The 17,690-nt window shown below is 50.8% G+C and overlaps 1 protein-coding gene across 1 annotated transcript in view; it reads left to right on the top strand.

The window, feature by feature from the left end:
• Positions 1 to 885: 885 nt before the first annotated feature.
• The window catches only part of PIAS4 (protein inhibitor of activated STAT 4), a 46,799-nt gene continuing 29,994 nt past the window's right edge, over positions 886 to 17,690 (top strand). Inside the window, exons 1-2 of the mRNA XM_038771111.1 lie at positions 886 to 921; positions 4,012 to 4,438. Coding sequence (XP_038627039.1) covers positions 895 to 921; positions 4,012 to 4,438 — 454 coding nt within the window. The 5' untranslated portion in view covers positions 886 to 894. The remainder of the gene's footprint in view (positions 922 to 4,011; positions 4,439 to 17,690) is intronic.

The following is a 17,690-nucleotide window of genomic DNA, read 5'->3' as shown; positions in this document are numbered from 1 at the left end:
GCCTCGCCAGGCTAAGACCCTATCAGAGACTTTCCCTCGCCTGCTGCAAACTGCAAAGGCTTACGGGACCACGTTCCTTTCCAAAGTGCAGATGCATCGCAAATCTCTCCCGGTGCAATTCGGTATCCCGAATGCAATTTCAACCGAAAACCGAGGCGCGGTTCCCCAACCGATGGAACCCTAACCCGGTACGATTCCGCCTTGCTCCACTTACCGAGCCCCACCGGGCCCTGACAAGCCACGTTGGGAATCCTAGGGGAGTTCGGCTTCAGTGAGCGGGCAGAAAGATCTCTGCCCCATTACTCAAGAGCTCTTCCTTATCTCCAAATTAGGCTTCTTTAACCTGTTTTGGGTTTTTTTTTGCCCCCCACCGTGGGATGCTCCCTTCTGGGAGTTTTTGAGACTTGCTTGGGAACATAGTGGTAGGGCGGATGTCCTCGTCCCCAATTTTAGTTGATGCTATTTTCGAGGCGCCCAGCCGCTCTCCGCGATTGCACCCTCCAAACTAAATCAGGGGCGCGGGAGAGGGGGTCCCGGTCACACCTCCCCTTCCGGCCACCGGCCAGGATGGCGGGAAGAAGGCTAAGGCCCCGGCGGCATTGTTCCCGCCCGTTCCCACATGGGACTCTAAATGATCCCCCACCTGTAGGCGCGCGGGCCCCTTTAAGGAGTCGGCCGGGTGGGCGGGCCTTGAGGCGGCACGCCGCGCTCCCATTGGTCGCCGTTCGGGGTGGCTTTCCGCGGCCGCCGCGGAAAGGCCGGAGGGCGGGCGGGTCGGCGGCGCTGATTGGTCGCGGCGGCCGCCCCTCTCGCGGCGGCGGCCGGTCACGTGACGCGACGGCTGGGACGCGGGCGGGGGGGGCCGCCCCGGCGCGGGGGACGCTGGTGGCCAAGATGGCGGCGGAGCTGGTGGAGGCCAAAGTGAGTGAGGGGGAAGCGGCCCGGCCTGGCGGGGGGGACGGGGGGGCGGCCAGGCACCGAAACTCGCCTCCTGGTCCTCGGTGCGCGGCCCCCTCCCGACCGCGGTGGGGCCCGGGACTCCCCCGCCCCTTTCCCGGGGCCCTCCCCTTCCTTCCGACCCCACCCCAGAGGCGACCCACGGGCCCCCCCAGCTGCTCCCCCTCACCCCCCAGTCGGCTTTTCCTCAGGAGGCGGTGTGGGGGGGGGGGGGGGCGGAGGAGGAGACTCGGGGCCGCTGCTCCGTGGACCAGCTCATTATTGGGAATTCGCTGCAAAGCGATTTTTTTCTTTCGCCTCTCCAGTACATCAACCTGGGGGGGATCGAGCGCTTCCCGTTTCGCCCCCTTTTCCAACCCCCCGGCAGGAGGGGAGGAATCGCGAATGGAAGCTCAGGCCCCGGAGACTTGGGAAGCTGCAGGGCCTTCCAACCGATTAGGTCGAATCGGTTTTAGCCTGTGGGCCCACTGTTGGGTAGGGACTGTCTCTATAGGTTGCCAACTTGGACTTCCCAAGCGCTTAGTACAGTGCTCTGCACGCAGTAAGCGCTCAGTAAATACGATTGATGATGATGGTGATGATATGTTGCCAACTTGTACTTCCCAAGCGCTTAGTACAGTGCTCTGCACACAGTAAGCGCTCAGTAAATATGATTGATGATATGTTGCCAACTTGTACTTCCCAAGCGCTTAGTCCAGTGCTCTGCACGCAGTAAGCGCTCAGTAAATACGATTGATGATGATACGTTGCCAACTTGTACTTCCCAAGCGGGTAGTACAGTGCTCTGCACGCAGTAAGCGCTCAATAAATACGATTGATGATGATGATGATACGTTGCCAACTTGTACTTCCCAAGCGCTTAGTGCAGTGCTGTGCACGCAGTAAGCGCTCAGTAAATACAATTGATGATGATGATGATGATATGTTGCCGACTTGTAGTTCCCTAAGCGCTTAGTACAGTGCTCTGCACGCAGTAAGCGCTCAGTAAATACGACTGATGATGATTCGGTCGACCCCCAGGGCCGGGTTTGCACATCAACCGGCAGCTTAAGAGGGAGACGGCCGTGCTGAGCGAATTTGAACGGCCCTTTTGGCTGTGGCCAAGGAAATTGCCGGCATCCCGTGCCTTAGACTTGTTTATAAACACTGCCGAGCTCGGTGTGAGGTAGAGCAACACAAAGTGGCTTAGGGTTCCCTCTCCAATTAAGGCCCCCATCGGGTGCTGTGGATCATTCTGAAAAGTAGAAAATTCGCTTTGGTATTTTTCCTGCCCTTAATACCCATGAGAGAGAGAGAGGGAGAGATGCCTTGCATAATGAGCATGTGAAAGGTCAAAAACAATTACGACGGGGATCAGCACGGGCCCGTCTTCCACTGGCCTTCTTGGCCGTGGGGCAGCATCTTTTATAAGAATTAGCGGTCCGCAGATTTGGCGAGTCCTTCATCCTCGTCGTCGTGTGTGCAGAGCACTGAACCAGGCGCTTGGAAACACGCCGTAGAAGCAGGAGACGGGGTCCCTTCCCGCAGGAAACTTCAAATCGAATCCAAAATGGTTAAGCACGGCAGGAACGAGAGTTGGAGTTTCGATGCAAATTGCTTTTTAATGTCGGCTGTTAAAATAGTTAAATGCAGGTGCTAAGGCTATCCGATGGGATGACCTGACCATCATCGAGGGCCTCTTGGAGGAGGTGGCGATTAATCATGGGGGCCCCTTGGAGGAGGTGGCCTTTTCGAAGGGCCTTGAAGGTGGGGAGGAATCCACTGTTGGGTAGGGACTGTCTGTATATGTTGCCAGCTTGAACTTCCCAAGCAATTAGTACAGTGCTCTGCACACAGTAAGCGCTCAATAAATACGATTGATTGATTTAAAAGGGGAAGGAGTTCCATGCGTGGGCAATGGGTTGGAGACAGGAGAGTCAAGGGGGAGGCACATCCAGCCCTGATCCTTTCTTGAGCCTCTGCAAACTAGAAATGTTGGTGGCTCGAGGGCAGTGTCTTCTCTGCAGCCCGTGGGTACCCAAAGTTGTAACCAGTTTGTATAATCAGGTGCAGAAGGCACCCCTGCACTTGTAAACTCCAGTCAGGAATTGGAAATTGTAAACGGGTCTTGAGGTTTCGCCTGCCTTATGTAAACATGCTTACCTCTGTTAACAGCCTGAAATGAGAAAAGTCAGCACTGTTTAATTATAAGCTTGTTTGCTTTCTTTACTTTGCTCACAGGTGCCATTCCCCCCCTCCCACAATGTTTCCTCCTCTCCCTCCTTCCCCCCCCCCTTTCATTCACAGTGTGGTACTGGGATATTGTAAATAGTGGGTAGGTCTGTTAAATGCTAGCTTTCCTTATTTTCTTGGGTTCTTAACTGTCAGTATCTGGTGGGCTGTCTCATCTTTCACAGTAAGCACTCAATAAATATCATTGATTTTTTTTTTCCTAAAGTCTCAGAAAGGGGAAAAAATAGATACCTAGAATTTAAACATAAAATGTGGGCACCCCTAAATAGTCATTGCTGGTTTGTTATCCTGAAAATGCGGTGTATTAAAAAGCTATATACGTCATTTTCTGGTCATTCAGTTCTTAGCTTGTGTCACTACTATTCATGGGTTGCATCACTTTTTAGCGCATCATATTCCGGGCTAGTAATTCTCAGTATTTCCGAGGCTGTTACAGCAGCCACTACGCATCCCCCCCCCCCCCCATTCCCCCTGCTCTCCCCCTACCCCCCAGCAGCATTTTAAGTCGCTTGATCATTTTTGAGTAGAGGGTATCTGGACAAAAAAACTTTAATACTTGAAAGGGGAGACTTTCAGTGAACGTTTTATTTTGATTATGTAGACAGTTTAGACTAGAATCTTGGTAGTCACAGAGAGGGGAAGTGATGATTTGGCGGGGTAGGGTTGCTGATCTATTTAGAAGAATAGGTATGGCTGTCAGTGATTTTTTTTTTTCTTTATCATTCCAAAGCCATGGCTAGCACTACAGCAAAAGCTTTTGGGGGTTTGGGAGATGTCAACTTTTTAGAAACTTTAACTTATTTTGCGATTGTTCTCATATAGAACATGGTGATGAGTTTTAGAGTCTCGGATCTCCAGATGCTCCTAGGTTTTGTTGGCCGAAGTAAGAGTGGACTTAAACATGAACTTGTCACCAGGGCCCTGCAACTGGTTCAGTTTGACTGTAGCCCCGAAGTTTTCAAGAAGATCAAGGAACTCTATGAGACCCGCTACGTTAAGAAGAGCACTGAGCACCCCGTGCAGCCCCACCGGCCTATGGATGCCCTCTCTCTCCATTCGTCCTTTGACCGGGGGAATGCGGTTGCTAGGACTTCGATTTCGGCTCCCAACATTGACTATCCCGTGCTCTATGGGAAATACCTTAACGGACTGAGTCGGTTACCTTCCAAGGTTGGCAAGCCGGAGGTTCGGCTCGTGAAACTGCCCTTCTTCAACGTCTTGGACGAGTTGCTGAAGCCAACGGAATTAGGTGAGCCATCTTCTTCGAGGCCGACGGTTGGCCTTGGGTAGTAGCCGGGGTGGGGGCAGGGGCCGACGGGATTCCTAGTTGTTGAATTAAGGAATGGGAGGGACAGGAGAGGTGGCACTGTACAAAGAATTGGAGTTTTTAGGAAGTGGTGGGGCTCTGTTTAGAGTATTTCTCTCCTTCCAAGTTCTTTGTTTCCAGGTTACTGTTTGGCCCCTAGTCCTCCCGAATTGAGAACAGTGCGTAGCTTTGAGAAGCTCTTGCTCTTCGCTGCTGAAATGCCTTTTGATGTCCCAAAACAATGCTGCTGTATCTTGCGTGCCCCCCTCAACCCCCCTCCGCCCCATAAGGGCATTGGGTTAAATCAGGGCATCGACCCTCCAAAGCAGCGTGGCCTAGTGGAAAGAGCACGGGGCTAGGAGTCAGAGGACCTGGGTTCTAATCCCGGCTCCGCCGATTGCTTGCTTTGTGACTTTGGGCAAGTCACTTCACTTCTCCATACCTCAGTTCTCCTGTTCTCCTTCCTACTTAGACTGTGAGCCCCATGCGGGACAGGGACTGTGTCCAACCTAACAGCTTGTATCTACCCCAGCGCTTAGAGCGGTGTTTGACACATAGTAAGCGCTCAGTAAATACTATTAAAAAAAAAAAAATATATATATATATATATATATATATATATATAGCTGTTGGTAGGTCCTGCTTCTTCCTCTGCCACTAGTCTTATAATTCCTGTCTTCAGGGTAAATCCATTGACCTTAAGACCTAAGACATCCTTTCACCAATTCACAGTTAGCCAATCAGAGAGCAACTGTAAAGGTGAAAAATGCTTCTCTAAGCATTTCTGTTGTCTCTCTCCCCCCAACCCCCATCCCCACCCTCCCCTTAGAGCTCAGAGTTTGCGCTTTCTCTGTGCTGGCAATGAGCTACTGAGCCATGGTATATATTAGAGGGGTACAGTTGTGCCATAATGCGTGTTTTCCTTGCACGTTTTGGATAGAATGCTGTTTGAGGAATTAGGGACCGTTCTCCCGACAACATGTGCCTGTCTGGATAGAGTGCCAGGAGGTGTTGGAAGAAACAGTTGTGGCCATGCAGGCGGCGCTGGTCGAGGCGTAAGTATTCTACAACCCGATTTCTCCTTAACGCGAGGGTCTGCGAGACTGCAACCCCCGCGTTAAAGAAGAAGGGCCCCTTGGGGGCCCCTAAGTCCTCATCCTGTCTGGCTTGGGGGAGCGTATCTAAATTAGAACCCGGAGTTCGCTGACGTGGGGTTCAGAGCTCCCCGTCGAGGAGGTAAACCGTGAACATGTAGAGGAGGGGAAAGGATACCGGTAAGCAGTTGGTTGAGAGGAGGTGATAACAGTGATTAAATGGAAAGGGTGGACCAACCGCCAGAGTTGGGGATGCTGCTTTTGAGTGAAGGCAGTAGATAGCAGTTACTTGTGGTTAATGTACTGTAGTTGCCTCCTTTAGGTGGAGAACTGGAGACTCCAGTTCTACATGGCATTTCCTCTTGTGGACATTGTGTGGTTTGGTAAAAGCTGACTTGGAGCGGATTGGGTAAACTGTATCGTACCGGTTTAATATGCAATCATAAATTTTAGGAAACAGAAAAGGCCTCAGTGAAGCCCTTCTGTTCGGTTAAACGTCTCACTCTTCAGAGGTCTCTCTTTGTTTCCATCCCCTCTGGTGAGACAGGATTCTGACCGGGGTGGGGGTGGGGGGGTGTCTCCGCTATTCAGGGACTTGAGTTTTGAGCTCCTTTTGAATTAGCCATACTTCATGTGCTCCCACTTGGGCTTCCTGCATCTGAAGTCAGCCCAGACTTTAAAGCTATCTTACACTGAACTAATAAGATATTGGTAGTCTGATAGTGCCATATGGAAAATTGGAGATGTTGCGGTCTGTGGGCCCCCTGCTGCCCCAAACTTGCCGTCATTCTCTCCCCCCTACCCCCACAATTCATCCATGACCCAGGCACTGCTCCTCCTCTCCATCATTGAAACCTGGCTCTTCCCAGACGACAATGTCTTCCCTGCTTCTCTCTACAGAGGGGGCCTCGTCTTCCCCCACTTCGCAACACTCACTGGAAAAGGGGGAGGAATCGGCCTGCTTCTTGCTCTCCAATGCCACTTTCGCACCACCCCTCTCCCTCCCTTCCTTTGTCCTCTGTTGAAGCCCAGGTCACCCATCTCTGCCTTCCACTACAATTACCGGTCGCCGTCATCCCTCAGGCCCCACCCCCGATTTTTCTCCCCCATTTTGCTCCTTTTCTCATACTTCTTCTCTATTTGCCCCTACACCGATCCTCAGTATCCATGCGGTTGTGCCCGACAACCTTTCCGCTGCCTGCTTCCTCTCTCCTCAGCTCCACCGACCTCCTGTTCCACCCCCACCTCACTCACTGACTTGGACACAGCTCATTAGCTTCAGTCGCTGCACAGTCTCTAACCTCACCAACTCTGAAATCCCAGTCTCTGACCATAAACCCTTCACCTGGCTTCAGTCTCTCCCCTCCTCCCCCCACGGCTGTAAAACTATCCTGTCTGGACACAGAGACCGCCAATCTCTCACCCCTCCCCCTCTTCAACTATCCCAATTTATCATGCCCCATGTTGGTCTCAACACACAAATCCACACCTTCCACTCCCTCATTCCCCTGTCCTTCTGTCAATTTCATGCCACCAACTTGTAGCCCTGGACCACCTCCATGGTGCACTTCCTCTGCCCTTCTACCATGGAGAGCTGTTGGTGGAATCACTATTTATTGAGCGCTTACGGCGTTGTGGAGTACAGTGTAAGAGATTTGGTAGACATGCTCCCTGCCCCCTAAGAACGTACAGTCTTGAGGAGGAGACACACGAAAAGAAATTACAGATCCGTACATAAGTGCTGTGGGGCTAAGGCTGGGGTGAATAAATGTGCAAGGGCAACGCAGAAGGGAGAGGGAGTAGGGGAAATGACAGCTTGGTTAGGAAAGACCTCTTTGGAGGAGATGTGCTTTCAGTAAGGCTTTGAAGGTGGGGAGAGTGATCGTCTGTCAGATATGGAGTGGGAGGGAGTTCCAGGCTAGAGGCAGGACGTGGGCGAGGGTTCGGCGGCGAGATGGAAAAGATCGAGTTACAATGAGTAGGTTGGTGTTACAGGAGCAAAGTGTGCGGGCTGGGTCGTGGTGGGCAATCAGCAAGGAAAGTTAAGAGGGGGCCGGGTGATTGAGTGCTTTAAAAGCCAGTGCATAAGATTGATTGATGTGGAGGTAGGTGGGCAACCACTGGAGGTTCTTGAGGAGCAAGGAAATGTGGACTGACCTCTTTTTTTAGAAAAATGACCCAGGCAGCAGAGAGAAGTATGGACTGGAGTAGGGAGAGACGGGAGCTTGATGCAGTCAAGGTTGGGTAAGGATGAGTGCTTGGGTTGACATGGCAGCGGTTTGGATGGAGACGAAGGGCGGGTTTTAGCAATGCTGTGTAGGTAGAACTGACAAGATTTGATGTCGAGGTGGAAATCTAGATGTTGGGCTGACTTCATCCGTCTGAAACTCATCCTCCCCTGCTATAACTCTCTAACCAGCAGCTATACTTCACCCTCCTTAAAGCCCCGTCCCTCCCACCTCCCTCCTGTCCTGATCTTGACCGTGATGACCGTGCCATCTAGTTAGTTAGTCCCACGCCCCACCCCCCACCCCCACCCCGGGAAAAAGGCCCTTGTTATCACCAAGTTACATTAACGACAACCTCATTCACACCTACTCAGCCTTCCTGTCCCGCCATCGACCCCCGGCCCACGTCCTCCCCCGGGCCTGGAATGCCCTCCCTCTGCCCATCTGCCAAGCTAGCTCTTTTCCTCCCTTCAAGGCCCTACTGAGAGCTCACCTCCTCCAGGAGGCCTTCCCAGACTGAGCCCCTTCCTTCCTCTCCCCCTCGTCCCCCTCTCCATCCCCCGCATCTTACCTTCTTCCCTTCCCCACAGCACCTGTATATATGTATATGTGTTTGTACATATTTATTACTCTATTTATTTATTTTACTTGTACCTATCTATTCTATTTATTTTATTTTGTTAGTATGTTTGGTTTTGTTCTCTGTCTCCCCCTTCTAGACTGTGAGCCCACTGTTGGGTAGGGACTATCTCTATATGTTGCCAGCTTGTACTTCCCAAGCGCTTAGTACAGTGCTCTGCACACAGTAAGCGCTCAATAAATACGATTGATTAGTTGACAAAATTGAAGCCATCAGATGTGAACTCCCCCAAATTTCCCTGCACCTCTCCAGTCCCACCCTTCTCTTGTTCCCCCTCATCCTCCCCAGCTAGCTCTCGAGAGGTCTCCTGCCTCCTTTCAAAATCCGCTCCCTCTTCCTGTGCGTTCAATCCCATCCCATTACGTCTTATTAAAACTCTTGCCCTCTCCCTTCTTTCCTTGACAGCCATCTTCAACTGCTCATTCTGCAAAGGCTTCTTCCCCTCTGGTTTCAAACATGTCCAGCTACCCCCTGATTAAAGAAAACCCTCCCTTGACCACACCGCCCGTTCCAGCTGTTGCCTCATCTCCCTCCTACCATTCCTGTCTCGAACTCCTTGAGTGAGGTGTTTACACCCCACTGCCTCCACCTCTCTCCTTGACCTCCTGTAATCTGACATCCGCCCCCTCCACTCCACTGAAACTGCCTTCTCCAAGGTCGCCAGTGACCTCTTTCCTGCCAAATCCAACAGATTCTCTTCCATCCTAATCCTCCTCTTCGCCTCTCAGCTGCCTTTGACACTGTGGCCCTCCCACTGCTCCTGGAAACACTTTCTCACCTTGGCTTCACTGACACTGTCCTTTCCTGTCCTCTTACCTCTCCGTCTGCTCCTTCTCAGTCTCCATAGCTGGCTTCTCCTTTGCCTTTCATCCTCTAATTGTTTGCGGGGAGGGGGGATGTCTCTGAAGGCTCAGTCCTGGGTCCCCTTCTATTCTCCATTTACATCCATTCCCTTGAAAAACTCATTCATTCCCGCCACTTCAACTACTATTTTTGTGGATGACTCCCAAGACTATCTTAAGGTTCCACTTCCTCCATTAGGCCCTCCTTTCCCCGGCTCCCTCTCCCTTCTGCGTCGTCTTTACGCTTGGATCTGTGACGTTTGGGTGTTTGATATTTGCCCTACCCTCAGCCCCACGGCACCTGAGTGCGTATCTATAAATTAGATATTATAAACTGTTTGTGTTGTCCGTCTCCCCCCTAGACTGTAAGCTGGTTGTGGGCAGGGAACGTGTCTACCAACTCTGTTGTGTTGTACCCTCCCGAGCGCTTAGTACAGTGCTCTGCACACAGTAAGTGCTCAGTAAATACCATCGATTGACGGATCTTTCCAGCCCCCACCTCCCTCCTCTGTAATCCTGCATTTGTGTCTGCCTTCGGGACATCTCTAGTTGGATGCCCCACCGACACCTCAAACTTAATCTGTCTGAAATAAAACTCATCTTCCCAGTCAGACCCTCTCCTTCCCCCCCCCCCAAATTTCCCATTACTGTTAAAACCGCCACCCTCCGCGTTTCCCATGCTCACAACCTTGGCATCCTCCTGGCCTCATCTTTCTCATTCAGCCCAGGTATTCAGGCCGTCACCAAATCCCATCAGTTCTATCTTCACACCATTCTAGAATCTTCCTCCTCTTCTCCGTCCAAGTGGCCACCTTGTTGGTCCAAGCACTTTCATATCCTGCCTCAGTGACAGCATCAGCTTCTTTGCTGACCTCCCTGCCTCCAGCTTCTCTCCTCTCCAGTCCACTCTGCTGCCTGGCTCATTTTTCTAAAAATCATTCTGCGCGCATCTCCCCACTCCTCAAGGACCACCAGTGGTTGTCCATCCCACTCTGCATCAAACTCCTCACCGTTGGCTTTAAGGAACTCAGTCTACTTGTATTTACCCCAGTGCTTAGTTCCGTACTTGACGTTATTTTGGTGTTATCATTACTCGTAGTCCTACTGCAATTATATCTCTTCCAGGAAGCCTTCCGTGACTAATACATCATCTTCCCACCCTCTTCTTCCTTCCTTTTAATTGCCTATGGACTTGCCGTTGGTCACCCAGCAGTCAAGTGGCAAGGCCGGGATGGACGAGACTTGGGAAGCTTAATCAGGGAAAGCCTCATGGAGGAGGTGGATTTTCAGGAAGGCTTGAAGATGAGGAGAGCTGTAGTCCGACACATTAGGAGAGGAAGGGAGTGTGCACTTGGATCTGTGACCTTTGGGCGTGTGATATTTGCCCTATCCCACCCCCGCGGCACTTATATGCCTATATGGCCTTGTACTGTTGTTGTTTCCCCCATCTGTACTTTATTTTGCTGTCTGTCTCCCCAGCTAGATCGCAGACTCTCTGAGGGCAGGGATCATACCTGCCAACTCTGTGGTGTCATACATTCTCAAGCGCTTAGTACAGTGCTCTTCATACAGGAAGTGCTAAATAAATCCCGTTGATTAAGGCTGGGTCAACACAAGGGAGAAGTAATGGGCAAGCCATCCAAGTGAGTTTTGTAGAAGATTCGGACGGGGTTTCCGTGCACGTGTTCTGATCCAGCGTTTGACCAACAGATCAAAGAAGGTAAGAGATAAGATCAAAGATAAGAGAAGCACCATGGCCTAGTGGAAAGAACACAGGCCTGGGAGTTGGAGGACCTGGGTTCTAGTCCCGACTCTGCCACTTGTCTGCTCTGCGACCTTGGGCAAGTTGCTTCATTTCTCTGTGCCACAGTGCCTTCATCTATCAAATGGGGATTAAGACTGTGAGCCCTATTCAGTCATTGTCATATTTATTGAGTGCTTACTGTGTGCAGAGCACCGTACTAGAGAAGCAGCGTGCCTTAGTGGAAAGAGCCCCAGCTTGGGAATCAGAGGTCATGGGTTCTAATCCTGGCCCCACCATTTCATTCATTCATTCAGTCAGTCGTATTTATTGAGCGCTTCCTGTGTGCAGAGCACTGTACTAAGCGCTTGGGAAGTACAAGTTGGCATTTGTCAGCTGTGAGACCTTGGGCAAGTCATTTAACTTCTCTGGGCCTCGGTTACATCATCTGTAAAATGGGGATTAAGATTGTGAGCCCCACGTGGGATAATCTGATCACCTTGTATCCTCCCCAGCGCTTAGAACAGTGCTTGGCACATAGTAAGTGTTTAACAGATACCAACATTATTATTGATATTACTAAGAGCTCAGAAAATACAATTCAGCAACAGAGAGAGACAGTCCCTGCCCACAACGGGCTCACAGTCTGGAAGGGACGTGGACTGTGTCATATCTACCCTAGCATTCAGTACAGTGCCTGGCACTTAACAAGTACTATTTGAGGGGAAAAAAAAAATGAGATCCTGGAATTTTCCCCCACAGTGCATCACTCCCAGGGGAGTATTAGTCACTGGATCCCTGGGAATGTTTGTTTCCTTTTGTAAATTCTGAATTGCAGTACTGACTCAAAAAGAACAAAGGAGGTTAAACCACCCTCAAAATCTGAATCGGTGTCTGGATGGTATTGGGTATTTCTAATTTGCTAATGCAGTTCTCATTTGGGGCACATAGCTAGCAATATCAGGTGAGCGATCGTAACAACTCATTTCGACGCTCGTAGCCTTCTGTTAAGAGCCCTGGTCTGTGGGGTTGTGGTTTAGAAAAGCTAGTAGCTTTGGAATATAGAAGATCAAATCCCAGCTTTCAAAATAGCAGAGCTGGTTCGCCAAGATCTGAACCGTGAATAACAATACCAAACAATTATTTTGTCATACTGTATGCTCAAATGTTGATGCAACACCAAGGCAAACGTTGCAATGTTGGCATTGCACTGTAGTTATTTCAGAATGGCAAAATCACTGCGTTCAGAATAGACTTTGCCCTCTACTTTTTTTTCCCTCTATCGTGTTGCCTGCTGGGAGGGATCTAACGATAAAGCTTCTGCCCAAAGAATGACGTTTGTGTGAGGTGTCTTGGTTCCCTGAGGAGCAACAGTCTACGGCTCCCTGATGGAAGAATATGATAACAGATGGGAAATACGACCACAGTTATATTGAATGAAATGAAAAACCTGAATAGAAGGAAAAGATAGCCATTCTACCCAGTAATAATGATGATGATGATATTTGTTAAGCGTTTATCGTGTGCCAAGCACTGTACTAAGCATTGGGGTAGATACAAGTTCATCAAGTCCCACTTCGGGGCTCACAGTCTAAGTAGAAGGGAGAACAGGGATTGAATCTCCATTTTGCAGATGAGGGAATTGAGACACGAAGAAGTCATGTGAGGTAAATGGCAGGGCCAGGATGGGTGAGACTTTGGAAGGTAGAGCTTATTCAGGGAAAGCCTCATGGAGGAGGTGGATTTTCCGGAAGGCTTTGAAGATGAGGAGAGCTGTAGTCTGACAGATTAGAAGAGGGAGGAAGTTCCAGGCAGGAGGAGGGGCGTGAGCCAGGAGTCAAGGACGGGGGGACTTGAGAATGAGAGACAGTGAGAGGGTTAGCTTGAGAGAAACGAGAAGTGCAAACTGGAGGGGGGGGTGGGAGAAAAGCTGATCGAATTGCTCGGAAGTCAATGGCCGGGAGTTTTTGCTTGCAGAAAGAAATGGGTAACCATCGGGGGCTTTTGAGGAGTGAAGAGGCGTATGCTGGATGCCGTTTTAGAGAAACGGGTCGGAGAAGGGACCGACAGAAGACCAGCAGATGATGGGGGGAGCTGTTGCAGTAGCATAATTGGACTGTGGACAGTTTGGATGGCAAGGAAGGGACGGATCCAGGAAATGTGGAGGACAAACTGGCAGGATTTAGCACCAGACCAGATGTGCGAATTGAATGACAGCGAGGAGCCGAGGAGAAAATGAAGCTTCCGGGCTTCTGGAACGGGGAGGATGATGCCGCTGATGGGGATGGGAGAGTTAGAAGGAGGAGCAGGTTTGAAAGGGAAGGCGAGGAGTTTGGTTTTTAGACATATTGAGTTTGAGGTGCCCGTGGGACATTTGTGTGCCAATATCATGGAGGCAAGAAGAATGTGAGAGATGTCTGAGCTCGCCGGGTAGATGTGGGAGTCATTTTCCATATTGTACTCTCCCAAGCGCATAGTACAGGGCTCTGCACACAGTAAGCGCTCAATAAATACGCTTGACTGAAGTGGTGTGAGCAAATTAGCTCACTGAGCAGTCAGTGATATTGATTAAGCCCTTACTATGTGCAGAGCACTGCACAGAGCATTTGGGAGAGGACAACTCAATAGCGATGGTAGACATGGTCCCTGCCCTCAAGGAGCTTAAGGTTTAGAGGTGGAGAGACAAACATAAAGATGCATTACAGATGGGGGAAGTGGCAGAGTCTAAGGATATGTGCGGAAGTGCTGTGGGGCTGGAGTGAATAACAAAGTGCTTAAGGAGTACAGATGCAAGTAGGCGATGCAGAAGGTAGGGTGAGTAGCGTGGGGAAATGAGGATTTAGTCAGGGAAGGCCTCTTGGAGGAGATGTGATTTCAGCAGGGCTTTGAAGCTGGGGAGAGCGGTGGTCTGTCAGACGTGAAGGGGGGAGGGAGTTAGTGGAAAGCGAGAAGAGCAGGAGATCCAGAATGCCTTGTGGAGCCCCCGTACTTAGGAAGTGAGAGGCAAAAGAAGAGCCTGTGAAAGAGATGGAGAAGCAGCAGCCTGAAATGTAGGACGAAAACTAAGAGGTCAGTAAAACCAAGGGAGGATCGCATTTCCAAGAGAAGGGTGGCCGAGAGGTTGAGAGGGATCAGGATAGAGTAGAGCTCATTAGATTAGGTCATTGGTGACCTTGGAGAGTGTAGTCTCAGTGGAATGGAGGGGGTGGAAACCAGATTGCAGCAGATTAAGAAGTGAGTTGGAGGGGAAGAAAAGGAATGATTGTAGACGACTCATTCAAGGAGTTTGGACGGGAATGGGGCAGGGAGATAGGATGGTAGCTGGAAAGAGGTAAAAACGATATAGTCTCCATCTTCTGGATCTAGAAGTTGTTTATTGCTGACCCATCTCTCTTCCTCCTTGCATTCATTCATTAATTCAGTCGTACTTAGTGAGCTCTTAACTGTGTGCAGAGCGCTGTACTAAGCGCTTGGAAAATACAATGCAGCAGTTGAGACAGACGATCCCTGGCCGCAACGGGCTTACAGTCTAGAGGCCGAGAGACAGACATCAAAACACGTAAACTGGCATTAATATAAATAAATAGAATTATAGATATATGTACATAAGTGCAGTGGGGTGGGGAGGCGAGAATAGGGAGCAAGTCGAGGTGATGGAAGGGAGGGGGAGCTGAGGAAAAGGGGGCTTAGTCTGGGAAGGCCTCTTGAAGGAGGTGGGCCTTCAGTAGGGCTTTGAAGGAGGGAAGAGTGATTGTTTGGCAGATTTGAGGAAGGAAGGCGTTCCAGGCCACAGGTAGGACATGGGCCAGGGGTCGGCCGCAAGACAGGCGAGACGGAGGCACAGTGAGAAGGTTAGCATCAGAGGAGCGGAGTGGGCGGGCTGGGCTGTAGGAGAGAAGGGAGGTGAGGTAAGAAGGGGCAAGGTGATGGAGAGCTTGAAAGTCAATAGGAGTTTTGTTTTTTTTTTTGATATGGAGGTTGTTAGGCAACCACTGGAGAGGGAATATTCTGGGATTCTCCTTTGAGAACTTGGGGTGGGGGTGCCAGGAGACGGAGCCCCCCACAGGCCTGAATTGGGCCCAGACTAGCTCTGGTCCCGATGTCTAAGTGCCTAATGAAACCACAAGCAAGACCTAGTCAAGCCAGCAGTCAGACTGGGCTCCTTCCGGGGAGGTCGTCTTTAAACCCCGGGAGTTTTAGCTGGGAGTGTTAGTTCCAAGGGTCAGATGTGCTGTGGAACCACCACACGTGTGAATGGGGCAAAGGAGCACCGACCTGCTTATTTTCACTGCTTACAGAGCACCTGCTGTGAGCAGGGCACTGTACTAAGCGCTCTGCGGCCGGGGATTGTGTCGTACTCTCCCAAGCACTTAGTGCAGTACTCTGCACACAGTAAGCACTCAATAGATACCATTGATCTGAAAGTAGAATAAACAAACCAACATACATCAAAGCGCTAAAGCTGGCTGACGGAGCGGAGCATCCAAAGACAGGCGAACCACCCCCATCAGCACAGCCAGACCACCTGAGCACCAAGCTGGTACCTCACGCAGTGCTGGACACCCCACGTACCCCAAGCCAGCAGTTGCTCTCCCATCCTTCCCCTCCCCACCACAACTGAGAGGAGGACAGAGGATTGGCAGGTGCCTCTACCGCTTTTAGGCTTTGAGAGGAAAGAATGCTCCCTCCTCCTTCCCACTCCTCATCCGTGACCCTCTCCAGCTGTCCCCGCAAGTCCTCGCTTCCTCTTACACAGCTCGATATCTCTGGCGTTGGTGGAGCCCACGCTCCGCCGTGGGCAAACTCCCTTTCATCCTGTTCCTGACTCACTCCTCCTCTGTGCCATCATGGAGACTTGGCGCTCACCTGATAACACTGTTTCCCCCACCACGTGTACTTGTGAGCACGCACTTTCTCCCCTCCCACCCCCATCTTCTCCCACCACCCCCCAGCTCCATGGAGTGGGGGTGGAATGCACTGCTCCTCGCCTGCTATGTCCCATTCACTTGCCCTCACCCCCTCTACTGTCTCCTCTTCCTCTGAACTTTCTCCATCTTTCTCCATCACCCTTGACAGCTACCGGTCACTGTTATCTACCACCCTCCTGGTCCCACTTCTGCATTTCTTCCCGATTTTGACACTTTTCTCGCCCTCCTGTTCACTCCCTTCTCTCACTAACCCTTGGGGACTTCAGCCTCCACGTTGATGATCCCACGGACACCCCTATCCTCCCTCTTCCCCGCTTTCCTCCGCCGACCTCTTACCACATACCCCCTCAGCCTCTCAGCAGCATGGACACATGCTTAATCTTGTCATCTGCAAATGATGCCTCATCTCTAACCTCGTTAGCTCCGATTCATCACTCTCACAGTCTTCTGACCTGTCACCTCACCCACACTTCCTGCCCCTCAAATTTGGTCCTCACTTTCTGTCATGATCTCGGTACTCTAGACCCAGTCCGCCTTCCCCAAGGCCACCTCACCTAGTCTGGGCTCCATCCCATCCTTAGTTACAAAAATACATGTCTTCAACTCCGTCCTCTCTCCCAGCTTCAACTCCCTTGCCCCTTATCCTTCTGGCATTCTCACACACATCCAGTCAATCATATTTGTTGAGCATTAACTGTGTGCAGAGCATTGTACTAAGCACTTGGGAGAGTACAGTACAACAGAATTGGAAGATAAATTTGCTGCCCCCAGTGAGCTTACAGTCTCCAGTCTCCAACCCACAGCAGCTCCAAACCCACAGTTCACTTCTTCCACTCCTGTGCCCATGTGGCTAAACCCAGATGGCAGAAATCCAGGCTCTGAGCCAACTCTTCTCTCCCCCCCCCCCCCCCCGCCAAATTCCTACTTTCATGCTTTAACTCAGCTCTGTTTTCTTCTCGACATCATTTCTCTTCCTCCCTCATTGACTCACATGTCCACACCCCCAACCAGCTATTCCAAAACTTCCACCTCCCTTTTCTGCTTTTTCAGTCCCCCCACCCCCCCCCAATACCATTGTACTTCTGTCCAGTCAGTCCCATGACGTGCCCCATACCAGCTCCCCTGCCACCTGCCTCACGCTCTCTTGGGTCTTCAGCTGTGTTTCTCAAATTACCAAGGTGTCTCATTTCTCTTCACTTATCACCCCGTATGCCACATCCCTTGCTTTCCTGGTTCTTCTGCCGATCACATTTATCTTGTCAGCTTGCCTGAATCCATTTCAGTGACTTCTCCTCTCTTGTCACGGTCCCTCTGGTTCCTTCTCTGTGTCTCTGCACCCCTGCCAGTGCCCTCTTCCTCTGCTGGAACTTAATGTGACTGGTTTGTGGGGCCTTCCACATATACATGCCTGGTTTCACTACAAAGAACCCCATCTGATGTGGTAATTGAAGAGACTCTAAGCTCCTTGTGGGCAGGGAACCTGGCTCCCAACTCTGTTGTAGTGGACTCTCCAAAGCGTTTAGTACAATGCTCTGCACACAGTAAGCTCTCAATAAATACCATGGATGGGTTGAATTGCAGTCCGTGCTCCCGTGCCCTTTTGCTCCAGACCGTAATTGGTAGCGATATGGCACTTAAACCCACAGCTGAAGCATGTCCTGAGCTGCCTGCGGTATTTACAAAAACTTTTTTCTTCCCTGAGACAAACCATCCTGGGGTGAT

This window comes from Tachyglossus aculeatus, chromosome X2 (assembly GCF_015852505.1).
Source record: "Tachyglossus aculeatus isolate mTacAcu1 chromosome X2, mTacAcu1.pri, whole genome shotgun sequence".
Classification (NCBI taxonomy): Eukaryota; Metazoa; Chordata; class Mammalia; order Monotremata; family Tachyglossidae; genus Tachyglossus; species Tachyglossus aculeatus.
Note: the sequence above shows the minus strand (reverse complement) of the source record. Positions and strands in the feature narration are given on the sequence as shown.